The sequence below is a fragment of the Suillus discolor genome (assembly GCF_016758755.1).
Source record: "Suillus discolor strain FC423 chromosome Unknown F5147scaffold_67, whole genome shotgun sequence".
In the NCBI taxonomy this organism is placed as follows: domain Eukaryota; kingdom Fungi; phylum Basidiomycota; class Agaricomycetes; order Boletales; family Suillaceae; genus Suillus; species Suillus discolor.
Window position 1 is genome coordinate 35367 of NW_024541314.1, and position 17045 is coordinate 52411.

A 17045-nucleotide genomic window follows, 5' to 3' on the forward strand; every position below is an offset into this window, starting at 1 on the left:
CCGCCGACAGGCACTCTTGCACCAAGTTCAAGTGCGCTTTATCAATCTTTGGATCAGAAACCCTCTGAGGGTTGCGTAAGAGAAACATCGCAAGGATCATACCTCCACTGTAGGATGAAAAGGCGATGTACCCTTTTCTTTTTCTGAAAGCACTTGACTCTCTTCCGAAATCCACCAGTACGGCACCTTTCCCGACAATACCTAGGGGAATAGCGGTGTAAAATGCGAAAGTAGATGAGCCGTATAACACACCAGAATTGCGACGCAGCCATATGAGTACACATCTCCTTCTTTGGTCGGTTTTGGTGCTCCTGTCTGGCCACCAGTAAAGATAGACTCAGGTGCAATGTACCTTGCATCTCCCGGGAGCTGCTCCCTGAACATCCGACTATCTGCTTCAGCCAGTATTACAGAGCGACTGAAGTCTGCGATGCTCACACGGCCTGAACCGTCAAGGAAAATGTTGTCCTAGGGATGCAGTAAGAATTTTTGCGTAACGTAAGTAATCGAAGCATACACCCGTTAAATTGCCATGCGCAACGTCCCGCTTGTGTACTAAGATTGCACGTGAGTTCTATGCACGGGCTGCTACGTGGGACACTGACAATATTCGAGACCATGCGCCACCTCCAGTGGCTGCCCATTCGAGGTCAGAGATGAAGAACCTATGAATGCGACGAACTTTGAATCATCAACTCACGATATCCAGCTTCCGACGCGCAGGTAGATTGGGGTGCTCTCGTTTCACGTAGTCGTGCAGCGAACCGCCTGCCATCCATGGGTATACAAAGGATGGGAGAATTCCAAAACCCTCAGTCATTCCATAGAGGGCAAGGATGGTCTCATGCCTCAACTTTTCCCTGACATACATCTCACGACGAATCCTCTGCCAAACAATGCATTATTTAGTAATGATTCATCTGTACAGCGATGCTGAACTGTGTGTTGACTCACATTAAATATCTTGTTGATATCATTTTGACTGTGAACATCATCTCTCAAAGTCTTGACCGCGACCTGTCAGCTGATGGATTACACATAGTTTCGTGGATGTAAACAAATGCACCAACCTCGGTCTCATTCGACCCACGCACAACCCACTTGCATCTCAAAGCTGCACCAAGGACGTCCAAACCATCAGGATCATAGTCACATTTCGTGAGAACTGCTTGCGATATTTGTGTCACTGGGACTGGAAGTCGCAATAGCATCGTCTTCATAGTCTCCGCGATGTTTGTCTGTGACCACAAGAACTCCACAACTTCACAAATCGGCGGACGGTCCTGTGGCTCAGTTGACAAGCATCGTTGCGCAAACCGCTCGATTTCGTCGTCGAAAACCGCTCGATTTCGTCGTCGATACCAGTACTAGTAGCCAATCGGGAGAACGGTTTGCGCCCCCTTAGCATTGCTGTTATGACGTGGATAGCCTGCGCGGCATAGTCATAAGGTTGAAGGCCAGAAAACACCTACCTGATATCAGCACCATTGTATTTGAATGGGAATACGCGACGTACCTGCATCATGGTACAACCATACGAGTAAACATCGCTGGGCATAGTTGGCTTGGCTTGTTCCTCAATTAGCTCCGGAGCCGCCCACCGGATACAGCCCGCGCGACATGAGTTAAATGTAGGGTTGCCTGATTCTGCGAGCACCATTGAGAGACCGAAGTCGCTGAGACAGAGCCTCCCGTCACTACTGACTAGGATGTTGGTCTAAATTGTGGAACCGTCATTTCTGCATAGAGTACCAGGAATGAAACCTACAGGATTTGGGTCAGCATGGACAATACCCTTGTCATGCACTGCGGTAGATCAGTCAACTGAACCGCAAGGCCAGAGCGTCACTCACAATACTGAAGACCAGCTGCTATCTCCCTTACCTGACATGTTACGTCAGGGCTCGGCGTGTCTCCGCAGATATGAAATACATACCATACTTAACTTCCTTTCCCACGAAAGACCAACCTCCCGTCTCAAACAGTCTTCAAGTGATCCATTTTCCATCCATAGAGTGACCAACGCGGGAAGAGGACCAAATCCTTCGGTAACACCCTCCAGAGGGAGAATGTTGTCATGCGACAATAGAATCCAAACGTAGGCCTCCCGACGAATATCCTGGTGAGTAAACCTATCAGCGATTGCAATGGTGAACTACTTCATGCCTTCACCTTGCTTATTTTTTGTAACGTTTGCATACCTGCAAATTGAGGAAGACACGGATCATTTAGAATCAAGCTTACAGACAGAACCTAACTATGCACACCTGCGTCCGGCAAGACCTTGATGACTTTGACCGCGACCTTTATCGTGATAAATGACTGTGACACTGGAATTGTTCCCTTGTTTGTAAACTTACAAGACGGGCATCAGCCTGAGATTGTGTAGACATGTGGCATTTCCAGACATCGCCAAACCCTCCACTGCAATCAGGAGACTGCCCTGATTTTTGAATGGCTGTCGCAGGAATAATATGTGGTTCGATTTTGAATTGAACGGTGACATTGCTTTCCTGCCCGGGTTAATCGAAATCAGCCACCATTGATGACGGTTTGTAAAATCAAGATCGACTCACGTCCATTGTGTGAAATCCTCAGTGCAGCATTAAAGACGAGAATTCTTAAAGTAAATAGCTAGCATTGTTTCATCCTTATATGCAGAATGCCACCATGGAGTCACCATAAGGGGAAACGAGGGTGGTCCCTGAGGCTAGCGCTGAGCGCAGCATGAGCTATCCGTATGCACTGATCTTGAGATAACCCGATCGTGCACCAGATAACAAGCAGTCCAGACGCGCAAAAGTATGAAGGGCGCCAGCGGACAAAATTCCCAGCGATTTCAATTCAGAGTTTCGACGTTTCGTTTCGCTTTCAAACACAAGTGATTCGTTTTCGGGTGCTAATTCTCGCTCTACCGAGACTGATTTTCACGTTAAGTTCCGATTTCATGATTTTGATTTCACTTATTTGATTTCATGCGTTTTCAGTTTCGGTTTCAGTTTCAATTTCGCATTTTTGTTTCAAACTCCGATCGACGTCGTGCAAGTTCGTTTGGGCCGTTCGTGTCCTTTTCGTTCTCCGTCCCTTTGGGCTCTACTTGGCGGTGTGATGGCAAGCACTGATGCAGCTGACGAGGCTCCTGGCTATGGCCCCTTGCGGGTGGATCTACGTGAGATCCAGGTGCGCCCACTACTGAATCTATCATCTGATTTGCTGTCCCACATAGATTGTTTGTGCCTCCGCAATTTGTATGACCCCCGACAATCATTACTCAGGTCCTGCACAATTGGGGAACGCCAGGGTTGACTTTCCTGACGTTTGCAATGAGCATGGTGTCCTTCTCAATGTGAGCAGGACAAAATTGCAAGATGGTGATGTCGTAGAGGTTGAAGTCATTTTGAAACTGCACGTTTGTTCCATTTATTTCCTCCGGCTTTCAGTGCTGAGATCCACCCTTACCTCGAGGCATATGCTTTTCCTTTGTCTCCTGGGTTTAAACCAGTACTTCTAGGGAGAACTACGTATGTTATACTTGTTATCACATTAGTTTCCGGTTCCGGCTATCTAACATCTAAGCATGGAATATGTGATCCCGCAGAACCGATTCGCGTCTACCCCATGTGTGCAGCTACCTTCCATTTTGATGAATTATGAGGCTCAAGAGAGCAAGCTTCGTCATATTCCATGGTTGTCATGGGTGCCTGCTAAGGTTGCACTTGATCTACAAGTGCTTGAGTAGTGGGTGAAAAAATACTGGCAAGTTTTTATGTAGGATTTTGTCCAGTGCAGATTCATCATTACCAGGGATCTTGCAGCGGGTGTGTGTGCATTCAGCAAGCACTGGGGTGCTTCAAACTATATATATCCCCTGTATCCTTCATGTTGCACTTTCGAGCTTCTATTGCAAGCTACCATGGATCATGGTAGCACATGGACCGCGGAACGCGCATGGATACATAAAAATTGATGTCTCCCATTTCTTGACATAACTCTTCATTTCCCTGTCGCTTCAAGGACATCCCAGACATGGACTCATCCCCCTGCTGCCAGTGTGCATGTCGTGGATATTTGGAAATGGGTGTAAGTTACATTCTGTGACTTTCAGGTATTTGGTGCTGATCGATCCCAGCCTAATGAGTGCGCATGTGCTCATACCCCGCAGGATCACACAACTGTGGCCCTTCCACCTCGTCGATGTGCACCTGGCACCGATTTCTCTACAGGGAGTATAAAGAATAAACACTAATCACGAAATTCATTTTATGTAGAATGAAAATCTGGCCACATATCGATCCATGTGTGCACTCTGTAATGGAGCGTATTACGTGCATGTCCCTACTCCCACTCAAGCGCCCATCACCCCAATTATCCACTCTGGTTATGATTCGACCATGGCAAATTCATCAAGTTCTTCATCTGGCAGTCCGGCGCTTGCCCGGTACATTCAGCCTCCTCCATCAACACTTTCCAGTAACACTGGAGCACCACCAACAAATCCTGCACCTCTGACCCTTCGACTGTGGAGTCCTCCCCATGCCCCTGCATCTGGAACTACAAATGACCGCTGGCGTGCCCCCCATGGGGTATCAGCATCTCCGCTGACATCAGTGCCAATAATATCTTCCCGGGCAGGCAGGTCCAGCAACTCAACCAGATCATCCACTGCTCCCAGGAGACAATTGACTCAGCGCACTGCTCAACCCATCAAGTACTTGGTGGTCATTCACCCTGAGCCGGTGAGTGATCTTTGAATGCAACATATCGCAAGGTTTTTTACTCTGGTACTTTTGTCTAGGTGTATGGAACAGTTACGATGGACTTTGATCGGCTGTTTCGTGAACTCCGGTGCCCTGTACTTCAAAAGATTGGCTCCTTTTTACGCCAGGCTGAGTGAGTCCCTGGGACTCTCATTCAAGTTTGAAGTGACGGTGTGCTCAGATGAATTGGCGGGACCTATTTTCGATATTCAGTTAACCAACCATTTGGATGGCAAGGGGTTTGTGTTCTCCCGCCCTCACAGTGCACCAAATACCAACACTGTCATGATGTCTTGATACACCTGGTCATTCCTTATGACTGGAAAAAGTCAGCGATCAGCACTGGGTGCTAAACTCACCTCATCCCGGAAATCTGCTGAAGATGTCACTCACAAAGACTTGGCTGCAAATGCTGATAAACTCCCTGTACCGTCGCCTCATCATGATCACTGCATAGTGTTTGTTGGTAAGCTTCTCCTCTGTTTCTTCTCCCATTCTTAATAATTGATGTGGCATCCAGTTCCTCTAGAGTTTATTGTTACTGGCCCTCTCGATGGACAGGGTTTGCACCTGTGTCTTGCACCTCGGCTCTGGAACAAGAACTTTCAACCAGACATACATGAAGAGGACACAGAATTTACATGCGCCGATGGGTGCTCTGAGGTATGTAACGTCTTTTCTTGCCTGAGTAGGTGCTCAATTTATGTCTTCACCTTAGCAACCATCGGCAGATTCTGATATGGATTTTGATGTTCCTGATTTTGCGCCATTGACACCAGCAGATACTACCAATGTTGGGGTGTCTCTCTTCCTGCCAGGGCCGGTGTCTCCTGTTAATAGGGTAGTGCCCTTATCACCTCTACGCGTGCCTCAGATTATGTCCTTCGACGGTCCTGCTTCCTCTGCATTGTCTGGTCCAGATACTGCCACTAGTACCATCATGCGTCCCCCTGTTGCTTTGCAACCCCGTCAACAATCTCCCACTGCTGCTGTCGCTGCTTGGAGAGGGAGAATAGCAGCTGCACGAACGACCATGCAGTCCCTCCTAAGTGATGATCCAGCCACCATCACCATCAGCGCAAATACTGCATCAGTTGCAGCCTGATCGTTTATTGACACTATCAAGAGTTGGTGCCGCCCAGAGGCTTCAATGACTGACGAGCAGTCAACAGGTGCCACACTTACTGGATTGACGCCGACAAGCATCATCACTGGGGAGTTTGATGTCTCAATGTAGGTCGGATGGGCAGCTCTTCCAAAAATGTCGCTGACCTATTCTTGTACAGTAGTGATGGTGTTGGACATGGCGTACTTCGCTCTTTCTGGAGCGAGGTCATCAGAATGATCACAGAAGACTCTGGGCATTGGCAAAGTACCTGCGACAGGTATTGGGTACCCATTGTGACCTCACTACCCCCCTGTGATGAAGATATTGTTTCATACCAGGCGTATGGAATTATCTTTCGGACTGCGATGCTTATGGACCTAGAAATCCTCCCTGTTTCTCCAATCATTGTATTGTTTCTGCTGAGCGACTACATCACAGCCACCACTTCGTCATTCACCACTGCCATTGCACCCATTGGGAGTCAACGTCTTCTTGTGTGGCCACCCCCTCTAGTCACTGATGCTGCAATGGGCCGGTTAGAACTATCCATAGCACCTGCAATGAACTTGTATTCCATGATTCTGGAAGTTGATGCTTCCACCCAGGTTAGTTTCTCATTCATTTCTATCATGACGATGTTTTCACACTGCTTGGTTAGATTACACAGCTGAGGTGCCTTCCTGTGAATGCACAGGCCGAGCTTACCCACCGGTTGCGATGTCAGGTGTTCTTTGGCAACCAGTTTGCTTGTGGAACACCTGACTACATTGTATATTCATCAATGCGTCAGGCATTTGATTGCCTAATTGGTGACCGTATGACATTACATGAGGTGTGTCCCTGCATTAAAGACATTCATTCATTGGCTCACATATCACCACTGCTGCGTTCAGTATTTCATCACTGAAGATTCATCTAGTACGATTCTTGAGGGAATGTTTGGTGGCCGCATTCTTTCCTCACCAGAGCAGGTTATCCGCCTTCTTGTCATCAATGTTACCCCAGTCAGTGGTACCTTGAATGATATCATCACACGATTCAAACTGCATCTGGAGCGCTACCTCCGTGGGTGCAGCACTCCTACTCAAAATGATGGATCAGATCTCTTTGGAGAAGATGTAGTAATTGATCCATTGTTATGGACTCGACTCTTTCTCCGGTGTGTCACTGGTAGTGAGTTCCTTCCCACGTGCCCCCAGCAACAGATTAGGGTTTGATATTTTATTTGCTCTATTTGTGTCTCTCCTTACTGATGTCTTTGAACAGTTGAATTTCCAGACGCAGTGGAACCATCATTGGCGTGAACATGTGGTGCGTCTCGTCACTTACTCTAGATTATCATAGCCCTTGACATCTATGATGACAAGGGAATCCACATCCACACATGCTTCTATTTTAATTAATTAAAAAGTTATAAAAATAATAATAATAATTAGAATTTCTTTAAAAATATTTTAAAAAGCCCATTAAATGTTATTATATTTAATTTATATTATAAGTAATTTATATTAACTTATTTTAAATTTAATTTTTAATATGACAAAAAAAGTTATAAAAAAAAGTAATTTATATTTAATCATAATAAAAATGTATTTGTTTTGTTAAGTATTAATAAAAATATAAATTACTTTAATAAAATTATATTATATTTTTTTGTCAGTGGATGTGCTGTTGAATGAGCCATCTACACTCATTGTGAACCAAGAAATCCTGGCGGACATGTCCATTTCCACTGACTTTGACAGGTGGATTCACTCCTGTATCAGTGGCAACGCCTTCGATCACTACAATACTTCTGTATGTCTGCTATCCTATCTGATCTGAGTCTTAAAGGCGCACTAATAATCATGCCTACATAGTAAATGTTACTCCTTGCACTTTTCTACTTGCACTTCAACAGTTTGATGGCTCCGATTACTGTACTCAACTCGTTCTTATGCTGTACTAATCTCTCACATTGTTGCATTTGCATGCTGCAAAGACTGACCTTCATGTATCCTGTGACCCATAGAATATCACTACTGCTTTCTTCATACTGACTTCCGTACTAATTGCTACTGATTGTACCCTTGCACCATCCCAGTAATATTGTACCAGCTTCATTTTGTACCCTGACATAATTGTAACGAGACAAGGTGCATCTAACCACATCATGTTCAAAGAGGCTTGAGCCCCGCATGTCGCGACCAACAGAGAGGAGGTGGATGATGTAGAGCAGTAGCGATGACATCTCCATACACTTTGCAGAAATAAGATGCGATCAGGGTGACACACAATGGGATACAGCCGATGGGCAACAACGTATTGGACAACCGTGCAAACAAGAGTTCATCGTTCATCACCAAAAGTTCAGTCTGCTGATCGAGAAAATGGCCCAAAATCACCGCAATGGCCTCTTTTTTGGTGTGGCAGGTAGATTTTCGAGTGGATAGAGCCCGTGCGGCAGGCAGCAACTGAGGGAGTGTTGGAGTCTGCAAATTGTTGTCATAAAAGGCATCATCGTAGTGAAACCAGGCAGGGTCATCACACTGTCAGACTTCATAGCAGTAGCGAAAGAAACAACAGGGTACGATGCAACATCAGGAACGATAGATTGTGGTGGACGGTTATCAAATTCAAGTATGCGGGGCACAACATCAAAGTCTAAAGATAGCTCAGACTAAGTTGTTAGTACAGATCCTGCAGATTTTGATGAGACTACTGGTCAGTGGCCAAATACAATCACGTACTCGAAGGTCTATGACCAAAATAGTGGTCGAGACATTGTTGAGGCATGTGCCAAGTGTGTCAATAGTGACATTTCCGGATGACAGTACTGAGAAGCCGGGCGTGTTGCACCGCCAACTAAGCTACAGACGTCTGAATGAACCGTCAGAGCTGAACGGCCCATGTCCGGCCGTCATAAGAGTATCTTGGGGGGCGGGTGAGGGCGAGAATGCGAGGTTGGGTGAGACAAATAGCCTAGTACAAGAAACAAAGTCAGTACACATAGTTTGAGGTAGTAGGAATAAGAGGATAAAAGTTAGAAACCATCAGGCTTGAATGCTCGGAGTCGCCTCCTAGAGGTGTGTCCTCGCAGCCTGACAGCCTCTGGTCCAAGTCACCTCCTAGAGGCGTGTTGGACCAGGGAATGAAGCACAAATTGAAGAGAAAAAAGAGAGAAAGAAAAAACTTACTAAGTTAGTTCAACACCGGGGGGCACCATTACAGGATGTCAAGGATAGGCTATGAAGGCATCGGCGTCAGCATGCATTGTCTGGTGTTCGGTATACCAGTGCTAGTGCTGTGCTAACAACCCATGAGGGCACCCAAGTCAAAGATAACACTAGAATCAAAGCATATAGTTAGTATATTGACTGCCACAGGGTCATTGAGCCCACATGGAGACCTCCAGCCATAGCAGAGCTCTCACCTGCAGCAGTCAAATAAAATAATTGAGTGTTCCCAGGGCGCCCTTTGGTGCCCAGGGACCTAAGTGGCACAAGCTAACGGCAGATGGTCACGGATCAACGCCTGAGCAGTTGAAAGTGTCCCACTAGGGGGAGCCGTGCATTGTGCTCGTATCGGCCTCTGGAATGGGCGGGCACCCAATGGTACTAACTAAGGAATAACAAAAAGAAGTTTGAAAATTTGGTTTCAATAATCACGTGACTGACGGTTCATAAACCATTGCTGTCTTCAGAGCTTCAGCACTCATTCGACGCCATATGCGGAGATGTAGACGTAGGAAAAAGAAAGACCTTTACGATCATAATGCAGCCCCCGCACAGAACACCTTCCGCCACCACATGCACTTCTTCATAATAGTCATATTTGACACAGCAGTGCTCACCCCCACTCCATCATCACGATTGACCTCGCAGCCATACTCTTCACAGATGGTGCACGTAATGAGCTAGTCCACCTCAAATGCACACTCTGATAATCACTCTCCAAGTCCAAGCGCGCTGGAATAGGGTGGTTCAGGTCCACAGAAGTCGAATTCGAATATAGAGATTCGTCTGCAAGTCTTGCTTCATCCTCGCCCTCCCCATAAACTTGGATGTACCTGTCTTCTGCAACAGGTTCTCGAAAGTGGTCATGCAACTGTGCAGAAGGCTCGTGGAGATATGTGAAGGGGGTGAGTTGTCCTGGAGATGTGACAGGTACAGGATTAAACAGCGCTTCAACAAGCTTCTCTGTCCTGCGGATACCACGAGTGTTGGGGAGTTGGTTCGTGTCCAAGTGGGTCGAGATGGTAGATACAGAGGACGAGGATAAGTTTTTGTTTGCATAGAGGTTGAGAGTGCGTGGTCGTGTTCGGAAGATGTTGTTGTCGAGTGGACCGTTAGTTTCCCTAGTAATACCCATCTGCACCATAACATCAAGGGTCTGCTCCCACACCACGCTGTGTTCCTTTAGCTGTTCGAACATAGTGTGGCCTTTGGCGGGAGAATACGCATTCGGAGGTGATTTAGCAAGAGAAGGGGACAGGTCTGGTGGGGTAGATTGTGGTAACCAGTCAGCATAAAGGTATTGCGGGGGTACATATTGAGGACGAGATGATGAAATAGTCATGGGGCACATATCTGAGGTTGGACCAAGGGATGTGGGTGTGTTTGAGGATACTACAACCGAGGGGATGGATAGTTCGTGTGAATGGGATTCATGTTGTAGCATCTTTGCTGCCAATGTACGTGGCAGGATGTTAAGACCTGTCAAAGCAGTGCTTATAAGGAGCTGATCTCTGAACAAATGGAAACACTTACCAGGAGTGAAGATATCTACACACTCGCCGTGGTAGGAGAAGTATGCACACTCATCGCCAAGCATGGAGGCACTGACTGTGATGGTTTTCTTGGTTTCTGCGGGTCACGTTGGCGAGACATTCTGGCATCAGGCCGTTGGTATGAGCAGGACAAAAAAACATGGACATACAAGCACCCGCCTGAGGCAGGCGCAAGTAGAACCAGAGCTGCCTCCACCTGAGGCAGAAGTGGTCAACTGTGGGTAGAGAGGAGGGATATGGAAAAGCCATTGCAGTAGGTAAGGCGTCACGCGGAATATTTGGGAGCACTTCGGACATTGTCAGATAGGCAAGCTGACGGAAATAAAACAATTGCCATACCTTTTGTCCACCTTCACGAGTACTGTTTTGTCAATGCTACGACTTGAGTGAATTGATCAACTGATGTGTCCAAGATGCCACGATAGTCTTTGAGCCCATTATAGTTGTAAGTTGCTGTTCACCAGTGGTCAGTACAGACAAAATAAGATGAAAGTAGAATAGTAAATGTACTGATAGTGCCATCAAGGTCATTATACTGGTTCTTGACGTGGTGCTTTCGAGCGAGGCTCAGGATGGGCATGGGGATTAGCTGGCCCACTGCCAGTTTGCGTTCCCTGAATCTAATTAGGACCAAGTTCAACGGTGTACTGCTTTCCAGGGACGCCAGTAGTATAATTCTGCATCCTTCCACCTAGCTCATTGCGCGCTTCGACAATGAGGAAGTTGTCAATGCCCTTGCGGTGTAACGTGTGCGCTGCAATGATGCCAGCAACACCTCCTCCAAGGATTTAGTTAGTAGTACGTGCAAAGTCTTACAAGCAGTGAGCTGCTTCACTCAGGGCGAGTGCATGGGCATCAGCCTTTCTGAGAGATTCAGATGCTTATGAAGCATCCTGACGCACCTAGCACTCGTTGACCCCCTTGTGAAGCATCAACACAGCTGAAAAATGTAAGAACAAAATAAATTGAGTTTTCCCAGGGCACCCTTTGGTGCTCAGGGACCTAGAGGCGCAAGTTAACAGCTGATGTTCACGGATCAGTGCCTAGGCGACTGAAAGTGTCTGACAAAGTGTGGAGCCGTGCAAATTGCATGTATTGGCCTCTGGAATGAGCGAGTGCCCAGTGGTACTAACTAAAGAAAGTTGTAAACTATAGGTAGCCCATAGACAACGAAATTGGTCGGGCTGCTCACCAAGTAAAGCTAATCAGGCTTTGTGAAGGATAAAGCAAACAAGGACAGTGATTGGAGCAGCGAACCCACAACCATCAATTGATAACTATCAGTAATTTGCGCAGGAATTAGCGACTGACTATTTATAAATATACAGCAGCTTACAACCAACCTCGGTCGTACAACGGACCCGAGAACAACGTGATATTGACTGAGAGGAATGAGGTCAATGCACCAATCCATCTGATGCTGAGTGAAACCAAGAACTGCAGAGTATACGCATACTCACTTACGATATTGCAGATGGTGAATGGTTGGTCATGTAAATTCGTGTGTAATAATCTTCCGGGATCGTTTATCAACTTTGGGTATGAAGTATCATGCAACTGCTGGGTACCTTGGTAAACTCCAAAAGATGCTATGTATCTGTTCAAATGCTGTTAACTGAGATGTCTTGAACGAGCAAGCTAGAACCAACCTGAAGCCACAAAATTGCACAAGAAAACTAGGTATCATCGTGATTGTTAGACACAACATACGGGTATTATTGGAGACACAGCTTACCACCCAAAAACAGTCCCCCAGGCCTGAAACCCGCCAACGAGGTTTTGTAGGTTTAAAATTTTGGAAAGCCGACAATGATACTGCAGAGACGAGATTGTCAGAGTTTGGATCGTGCCATGGGCCCTGGCTAACATGGAACCTTTCTCCTGTATCTTCTTGGTGAGGGCGCGTGTGTCCACACCACAAATGGTAAGGATATTTTTTTCTTTCAACCAAGCTCCAGATATCGCCTTCTCAAACTTTGCCTCGAGGTCAATAACACCAGCTCTGTACAGGACTCAGCATATTGTAAGGATGAATGGGATAGAGACTTACGGCTCATGGAAATGAGACAAGTTCGTAATGTAAATGAGACAAGTTCGTAATGTAAATGAGTGATATAATGTGGAGGGCAAACTGGAGCAGCACGGATAATAGCACATAGAGGTTGAAGATGTTGCCCAGCGGCCTCTCTCAGGAAAGTTTTTCAACCGGCTGTTGTCAAACACTCAGTAGGACTACAAAAATTCAAGCAAGAACCCACCTTGGCCCGGGAGATGCAAAGAAAACAGACGGACATCAACATTCCACTAACGGTTACCTGATAATCACCAAATTTGATACCGTCAAGATACTGAACCAACAAGCTGTATGCAGTGAGAAATGAGTATGAGAATCAGTGTCGACTGAAGAGAATATACATACCAAACATTTCCGTGTTTGTCGGCGGACCCATGAGCAGAGCAAGGGTGGCATAGCCATCAATTGGGGATATCAGCAGAGGATGGAGACGCGAGGAAAGGTGATGCAAACCGGTATGAGGATTTCAATGAGGAGGAACGAGGGCGGATGAGTACTAGTACTTCCTGCTACTCCTGAACCATTGGTGTCCATGCCAGCTTCCAAGCCACACTGTATGTATCGCCTCCGGTTCTGAGCTGAACAAGTCATACATTCGTACATGTACATGCAACGTATCCAACAGGTTACAGCATATGGAAAGTGGTTGTTTGTTGGAGTTTGGTGAATGTGAGTGTCTTGCTGCTTGAACTTGATTTCCATGGCGCCTATATGGTTAGTATTTCCTTTGGTTTCATTGCCCTGCGTTTCTTAACATTATTCCTCGTCTCTGTTTCATTCTTCAGAGACTTGCCTCGCGTTTCAAAACCCGCACTTCAGATTCAATGCCGATGAGGCAGGGCCCTTGCATCAAGAGTGAGAAAACGAGCACGAGTGATGTACCGCCGGACCACAAGGGGTTGTGCCCATCCCCTACGGACACATGCACTACTGTAGGATGACCCGAACCCTGAAACTCCCTGTCTGGTAGCTCAGAAAGCTGATATATCAGACTCGAAGGCGAGTCCCTCTGAACTACCATCATATCGATTATCATCCTCACACAATATCTACAGTCATCAGCAGAAAGAATCTTCAAGTCCCCTCCCAGTGGTGCATTCCTGCTGGCATCTACATATCCATCAATGTCGACTCCAGGAGGCGCTGGAAATTAGCCATCAGTGTCTTATCATCTGATAGATCTGTAATGTGCGGGAATTCTGTCACTCTGTAAAGTTCATGGACACTGTCGGACACGATGCGAGAACTGATCTTCGGTTCATAGATCATTACACTCCTCGCCTGTGTTGTCAGTGGAGATCAGGGCATCCTTTGAGTTTGGTCGAACGCTGGGCGGTGGAGAGGTCATCGGCGAACTTCAGATGTCGTGGGATGAGCTGCTCGATTATGGAGATGAGCCATTTGGTGAGTGATTCGCTTCTCATTCATGCACATACACTAATGTCCTGTAGATTTATCCTTCCCACCCATGCGTGGTGTTCATTCTTCCATCAAGCTAAAGGCTGCCATTGTACATGCTTGTGACGGTCAGGATGACGAACTGTTTGATGTGAGTGACACTAGTATCTGTGTGTTAGCTTTTGCTGAGACAACGCAAACTACAGTCCCTTATAGACTGCGAGATTGCTCGAGACAGAGATGCAGGCCACGCACAATTGGCCGTATACATGACAAGCGAGAACATCTCTGACCTGAACGACACTGTAGAGCACTTTCAGTTGGTTCTGGACCAGTGTCCGAGCGTTCGAGGTCGCATCCATGTTCTGAAAACCAACATTCAGACACCAACCATTTTCTTGTCTTGATCATGGTAGCTTCAATTCATCTTGTATGTAGTGTATATGACTTTCAAGTATTACTGGGTTCGGTTCTACTAGTAGAAGAAGCTAATGCTAATGTTTGAATCCAAAGTAAATGACGCGAGTGCATATCAATATGTAGACTTGAATCAAGAAGGGGCTGGACATCGGAAAGAAAAGATCGAAGTTGAGCATCTGCAAACGGACAACAGGACTCAGGAACCTCAACGTGAGATAGATCAGATTCGGGATGATTTGATACAAATGGATTGGTGGAATCGCCGTCCTCCGGATTATGAGTATCATGATGAGCCCGTATGCGCCGGTCATCCAAGTCATTCCAATCAATGCCATAGCTGGCAATATCTTCTACAGGCCCCTGGTCCTCGCCTGACTCAATAAACACCCCTCGATGTCCATGCTCAATGACACCTTGGATGAACAGGTCATGGGGTGACTGATGGGGCTCTCCACAACACCCAAGAACATGGCGATTCCACGAGGCTACCCACTGGCCAACATCATCGTTGATTAAAGGGAGGAATAGGAAATGGAGTAACCACAGGTGTGAATCGTTGTTCACATTGAGGTTGTCGTAGGCTTTGAGAGTCTGGAAAAATTCCTTCCACTTCTGCCCTAGGCCGTTTGTTACATCCACCCAAAGACGTTCAATCCAGATGTTGTGAACACTCCTGTAGATATAATTAGGACAGACTAGCAGACAGAGAGCTTGATAATGCTTACCTGCCCCAAATATATGAACCACGCTCGATTCCACGTACTTTTTCCATCCGGGCAGCAACAAGTAAATTTTCTGTCCCATGGTCACCTCTCACATGGCTTGGGTACCCATGAGTCATAGCAATATCTTCGAATAAAGAGAGTACAGTCTCAGAGCGGTTGTTATTACTAACACGCATCCCTAGAACATAACGAGAGAATCCATCAATGAAGCCATGGATGACTAGCTTCCAATGGATAAGACCTGTGATAAATGTTTAGTAATTTTACTACACTGCCCACACAAAACGCACCATGCTGTCTGTCATGATGAACCAGGGCCATGGGGCCTGGAACTGAATAACTACGACGCTGGATTCGCCGTGGACCAAATGTCGCAGGAGATGGACCAACAGCTCGCAGATATGATGCTTCTATACGGCTGCGAGGAATGCGATAGCCAAGCTGCAAAAGATAGCCGTCACGCATCCATCGTCCAAATGACGAAAACTGGTGGTAGAGTTCCAATATCAGTCTATCAAGTTCAGCATCAGATATCATAGAGAGATCACTGGAAGAGCCTCAGTGGTAAGTTCGGTTAACAACACCATCAGGCTGCTGCTCATCCACATAGACGGGAGGTCCAGGAGGTGACAGATTGAATTCAAGTAGCCGACGACGAATGGTTCAGGGATGACAATGATATAGTTCGGCCAGACGCCTCCTTGACACTCTGCCTGAAGAGAGGACAGCGAGGTCGGATGGAATGATATCAATGCTGGGTCTTCCAACTGTACCACCCTGCACATGACTTCCTAGGGTGATGGGGCTTGCATCTGGTGGATCAGATGATACAGTAGTCGCAGTGTCCAGCTCTTGAATCATGCGATCCACGCTGGCTTCAATTACAAGTCTTTCCCTTGGTGGTATGATATTTAGATGCTTAGATGCATCAGCCTGAGATCATGTCATAACAGTACCACAATCAACTACACCTGTTCAATAGCTTCGAGGAATTGAAGGCAGACTGCCTTTTGAGCATTCAAGCAGCCTATATCACCAAGCTGTGTCCTGAGGGTGACGTGAACTCTTTCACCGAGTTGTATGAAAGAATCATAAATATTTGTTAATTGAATTGCCTCAGGCATGGTACAGATACACTCCACAGTGATGGTCGGTGAACGAGGGTTACTTGATATTATATAACAGTTGGCTAGCCTACCATGCAGCGATGCACTCACAAGTCACACTGACCTGCCCGAAACCCAAAGCCGAAAGCAAAGACTAGAATCAAAAGCAAAAGTCGAACACGAAAGCTAGAGTCAAAAGTCAAAAATGAAGGCGAAGGCGAAAGTCAAAATCGAAATTGGAATCGAAAGGCGAAGTCGGAATTGAAAGTTGGAATTGAAAGCTGAAAGCGAAAGTTGAAAGCGAAAGTCCATATTGGGAAACGAAAGCGAAAGTCGAAAGCGAAAGCCCATATTGGGAAACGAAAGAAATCAAGTGAATATTTTTGTCCGCCCATGTCCGTTATACAAAAGAATTGATCTACCTCAGATACCTATCGGGCTATGCACGTTTGCCTTCTCTTATCACTTGCATAATTTCAAGTTCCGCTTTCGTATCGGCGCAACGTCAACGTGTTAACCTTCTGAATCGCCTTCTCTGATGACTTCAACTATCGATTTCGATTATCAACGTTTCATCGATCAGCCATATCAGTACTAGAGCCTAGTGCAGAGTGTCACATCACCAATCAATCGCTGCTCAGAAGACGTCCGAATAGTCCTGGTTCTAGACTTTTGTCATTCAAGGACTC

General features: G+C 46.4%; 8 protein-coding genes across 8 annotated transcripts; 4 read left to right on the forward strand and 4 right to left on the reverse strand.

Annotated features, from left to right (window-relative positions):
* Nucleotides 1-156: 156 nt before the first annotated feature.
* On the reverse strand, nt 157-1444 carry F5147DRAFT_372286 (kinase-like domain-containing protein). The gene is made up of 5 exons (XM_041429433.1): nt 1071-1444; nt 955-1017; nt 701-886; nt 606-636; nt 157-555 (listed from the first exon to the last, which is right to left on the reverse strand). The coding sequence occupies exons 1-5, from the start codon at nt 1218-1220 to the stop codon at nt 452-454; spliced, it is 534 nt and encodes a 177-aa protein (XP_041288371.1). The 5' UTR covers nt 1221-1444; the 3' UTR covers nt 157-451.
* Nucleotides 1445-2809, reverse strand: F5147DRAFT_372368 (uncharacterized protein). Its single transcript, XM_041429434.1, has 8 exons — nt 2577-2809; nt 2409-2513; nt 2268-2355; nt 2173-2201; nt 1937-2119; nt 1854-1884; nt 1517-1764; nt 1445-1468 (listed from the first exon to the last, which is right to left on the reverse strand). The coding sequence occupies exons 1-7, from the start codon at nt 2580-2582 to the stop codon at nt 1718-1720; spliced, it is 489 nt and encodes a 162-aa protein (XP_041288372.1). The 5' UTR covers nt 2583-2809; the 3' UTR covers nt 1445-1468; nt 1517-1717.
* Nucleotides 2810-2845: 36 nt separating this feature from the next.
* F5147DRAFT_715578 (uncharacterized protein) lies at nt 2846-3680 on the forward strand. The gene is made up of 3 exons (XM_041438546.1): nt 2846-2931; nt 2988-3169; nt 3227-3680. The coding sequence occupies exons 2-3, from the start codon at nt 3122-3124 to the stop codon at nt 3509-3511; spliced, it is 333 nt and encodes a 110-aa protein (XP_041288373.1). The 5' UTR covers nt 2846-2931; nt 2988-3121; the 3' UTR covers nt 3512-3680.
* Nucleotides 3681-4391: 711 nt separating this feature from the next.
* On the forward strand, nt 4392-5862 carry F5147DRAFT_778119 (uncharacterized protein; the record flags this gene model as incomplete). Its single annotated transcript, XM_041442083.1, has 5 exons — nt 4392-4736; nt 4796-4890; nt 5087-5223; nt 5278-5420; nt 5476-5862. The coding sequence occupies 5 exons, from the start codon at nt 4392-4394 to the stop codon at nt 5860-5862; spliced, it is 1107 nt and encodes a 368-aa protein (XP_041288374.1).
* A 45-nt stretch (nt 5863-5907) lies between these two features.
* On the forward strand, nt 5908-7082 carry F5147DRAFT_778120 (uncharacterized protein; the record flags this gene model as incomplete). The annotated part of the gene is made up of 4 exons (XM_041442084.1): nt 5908-5990; nt 6044-6470; nt 6524-6697; nt 6759-7082. 4 exons carry the CDS (start codon nt 5908-5910, stop codon nt 7080-7082), a joined length of 1008 nt encoding a protein of 335 aa, XP_041288375.1.
* Nucleotides 7083-9582: 2500 nt separating this feature from the next.
* On the reverse strand, nt 9583-10510 carry F5147DRAFT_372395 (uncharacterized protein). Its single transcript, XM_041429435.1, has one exon. The coding sequence runs from the start codon at nt 10429-10431 to the stop codon at nt 9694-9696; it is 738 nt and encodes a 245-aa protein (XP_041288376.1). The 5' UTR covers nt 10432-10510; the 3' UTR covers nt 9583-9693.
* Nucleotides 10511-13760: 3250 nt separating this feature from the next.
* F5147DRAFT_839845 (uncharacterized protein) lies at nt 13761-14622 on the forward strand. Its single transcript, XM_041444253.1, has 4 exons — nt 13761-13916; nt 13972-14111; nt 14159-14256; nt 14312-14622. The coding sequence occupies exons 1-4, from the start codon at nt 13894-13896 to the stop codon at nt 14510-14512; spliced, it is 462 nt and encodes a 153-aa protein (XP_041288377.1). The 5' UTR covers nt 13761-13893; the 3' UTR covers nt 14513-14622.
* On the reverse strand, nt 14556-15297 carry F5147DRAFT_583707 (uncharacterized protein; the record flags this gene model as incomplete). Its single annotated transcript, XM_041431743.1, has 2 exons — nt 14556-15198; nt 15251-15297. The coding sequence occupies 2 exons, from the start codon at nt 15295-15297 to the stop codon at nt 14556-14558; spliced, it is 690 nt and encodes a 229-aa protein (XP_041288378.1).
* Between the last annotated feature and the right edge of the window lie 1748 nt (nt 15298-17045).

What these genes read in the sequence shown, in the direction of transcription:
- F5147DRAFT_372368 (XM_041429434.1), bottom strand. An exon ending in GGGAAAGGAAGTTAAGTATG is followed by an intron (nt 1,885 to 1,936) that starts GTATGTATTTCA and finishes GTAACATGTCAG; the next exon opens with GTAAGGGAGATAGCAGCTGG. An exon ending in AGCAGCTGGTCTTCAGTATT is followed by an intron (nt 1,765 to 1,853) that starts GTGAGTGACGCT and finishes CAAATCCTGTAG; the next exon opens with GTTTCATTCCTGGTACTCTA.
- F5147DRAFT_372395 (XM_041429435.1), bottom strand. Translation starts at nt 10,431, where the DNA reads ATGTGCCCCATGACTATTTCATCATCTCGTCCTCAATATGTACCCCCG.
- F5147DRAFT_839845 (XM_041444253.1), top strand. Translation starts at nt 13,894, where the DNA reads ATGTGCGGGAATTCTGTCACTCT. An exon ending in TTATGGAGATGAGCCATTTG is followed by an intron (nt 14,112 to 14,158) that starts GTGAGTGATTCG and finishes AATGTCCTGTAG; the next exon opens with ATTTATCCTTCCCACCCATG. An exon ending in AGGATGACGAACTGTTTGAT is followed by an intron (nt 14,257 to 14,311) that starts GTGAGTGACACT and finishes CGCAAACTACAG; the next exon opens with TCCCTTATAGACTGCGAGAT.
- F5147DRAFT_372286 (XM_041429433.1), bottom strand. Translation starts at nt 1,220, where the DNA reads ATGAAGACGATGCTATTGCGACTTCCAGTCCCAGTGACACAAATATCG. An exon ending in GTGGGTCGAATGAGACCGAG is followed by an intron (nt 1,018 to 1,070) that starts GTTGGTGCATTT and finishes ATCAGCTGACAG; the next exon opens with GTCGCGGTCAAGACTTTGAG. An exon ending in ATATCAACAAGATATTTAAT is followed by an intron (nt 887 to 954) that starts GTGAGTCAACAC and finishes ATTGTTTGGCAG; the next exon opens with AGGATTCGTCGTGAGATGTA.
- F5147DRAFT_715578 (XM_041438546.1), top strand. Translation starts at nt 3,122, where the DNA reads ATGCAGCTGACGAGGCTCCTGGCTATGGCCCCTTGCGGGTGGATCTAC. An exon ending in CCCCTTGCGGGTGGATCTAC is followed by an intron (nt 3,170 to 3,226) that starts GTGAGATCCAGG and finishes TGTCCCACATAG; the next exon opens with ATTGTTTGTGCCTCCGCAAT.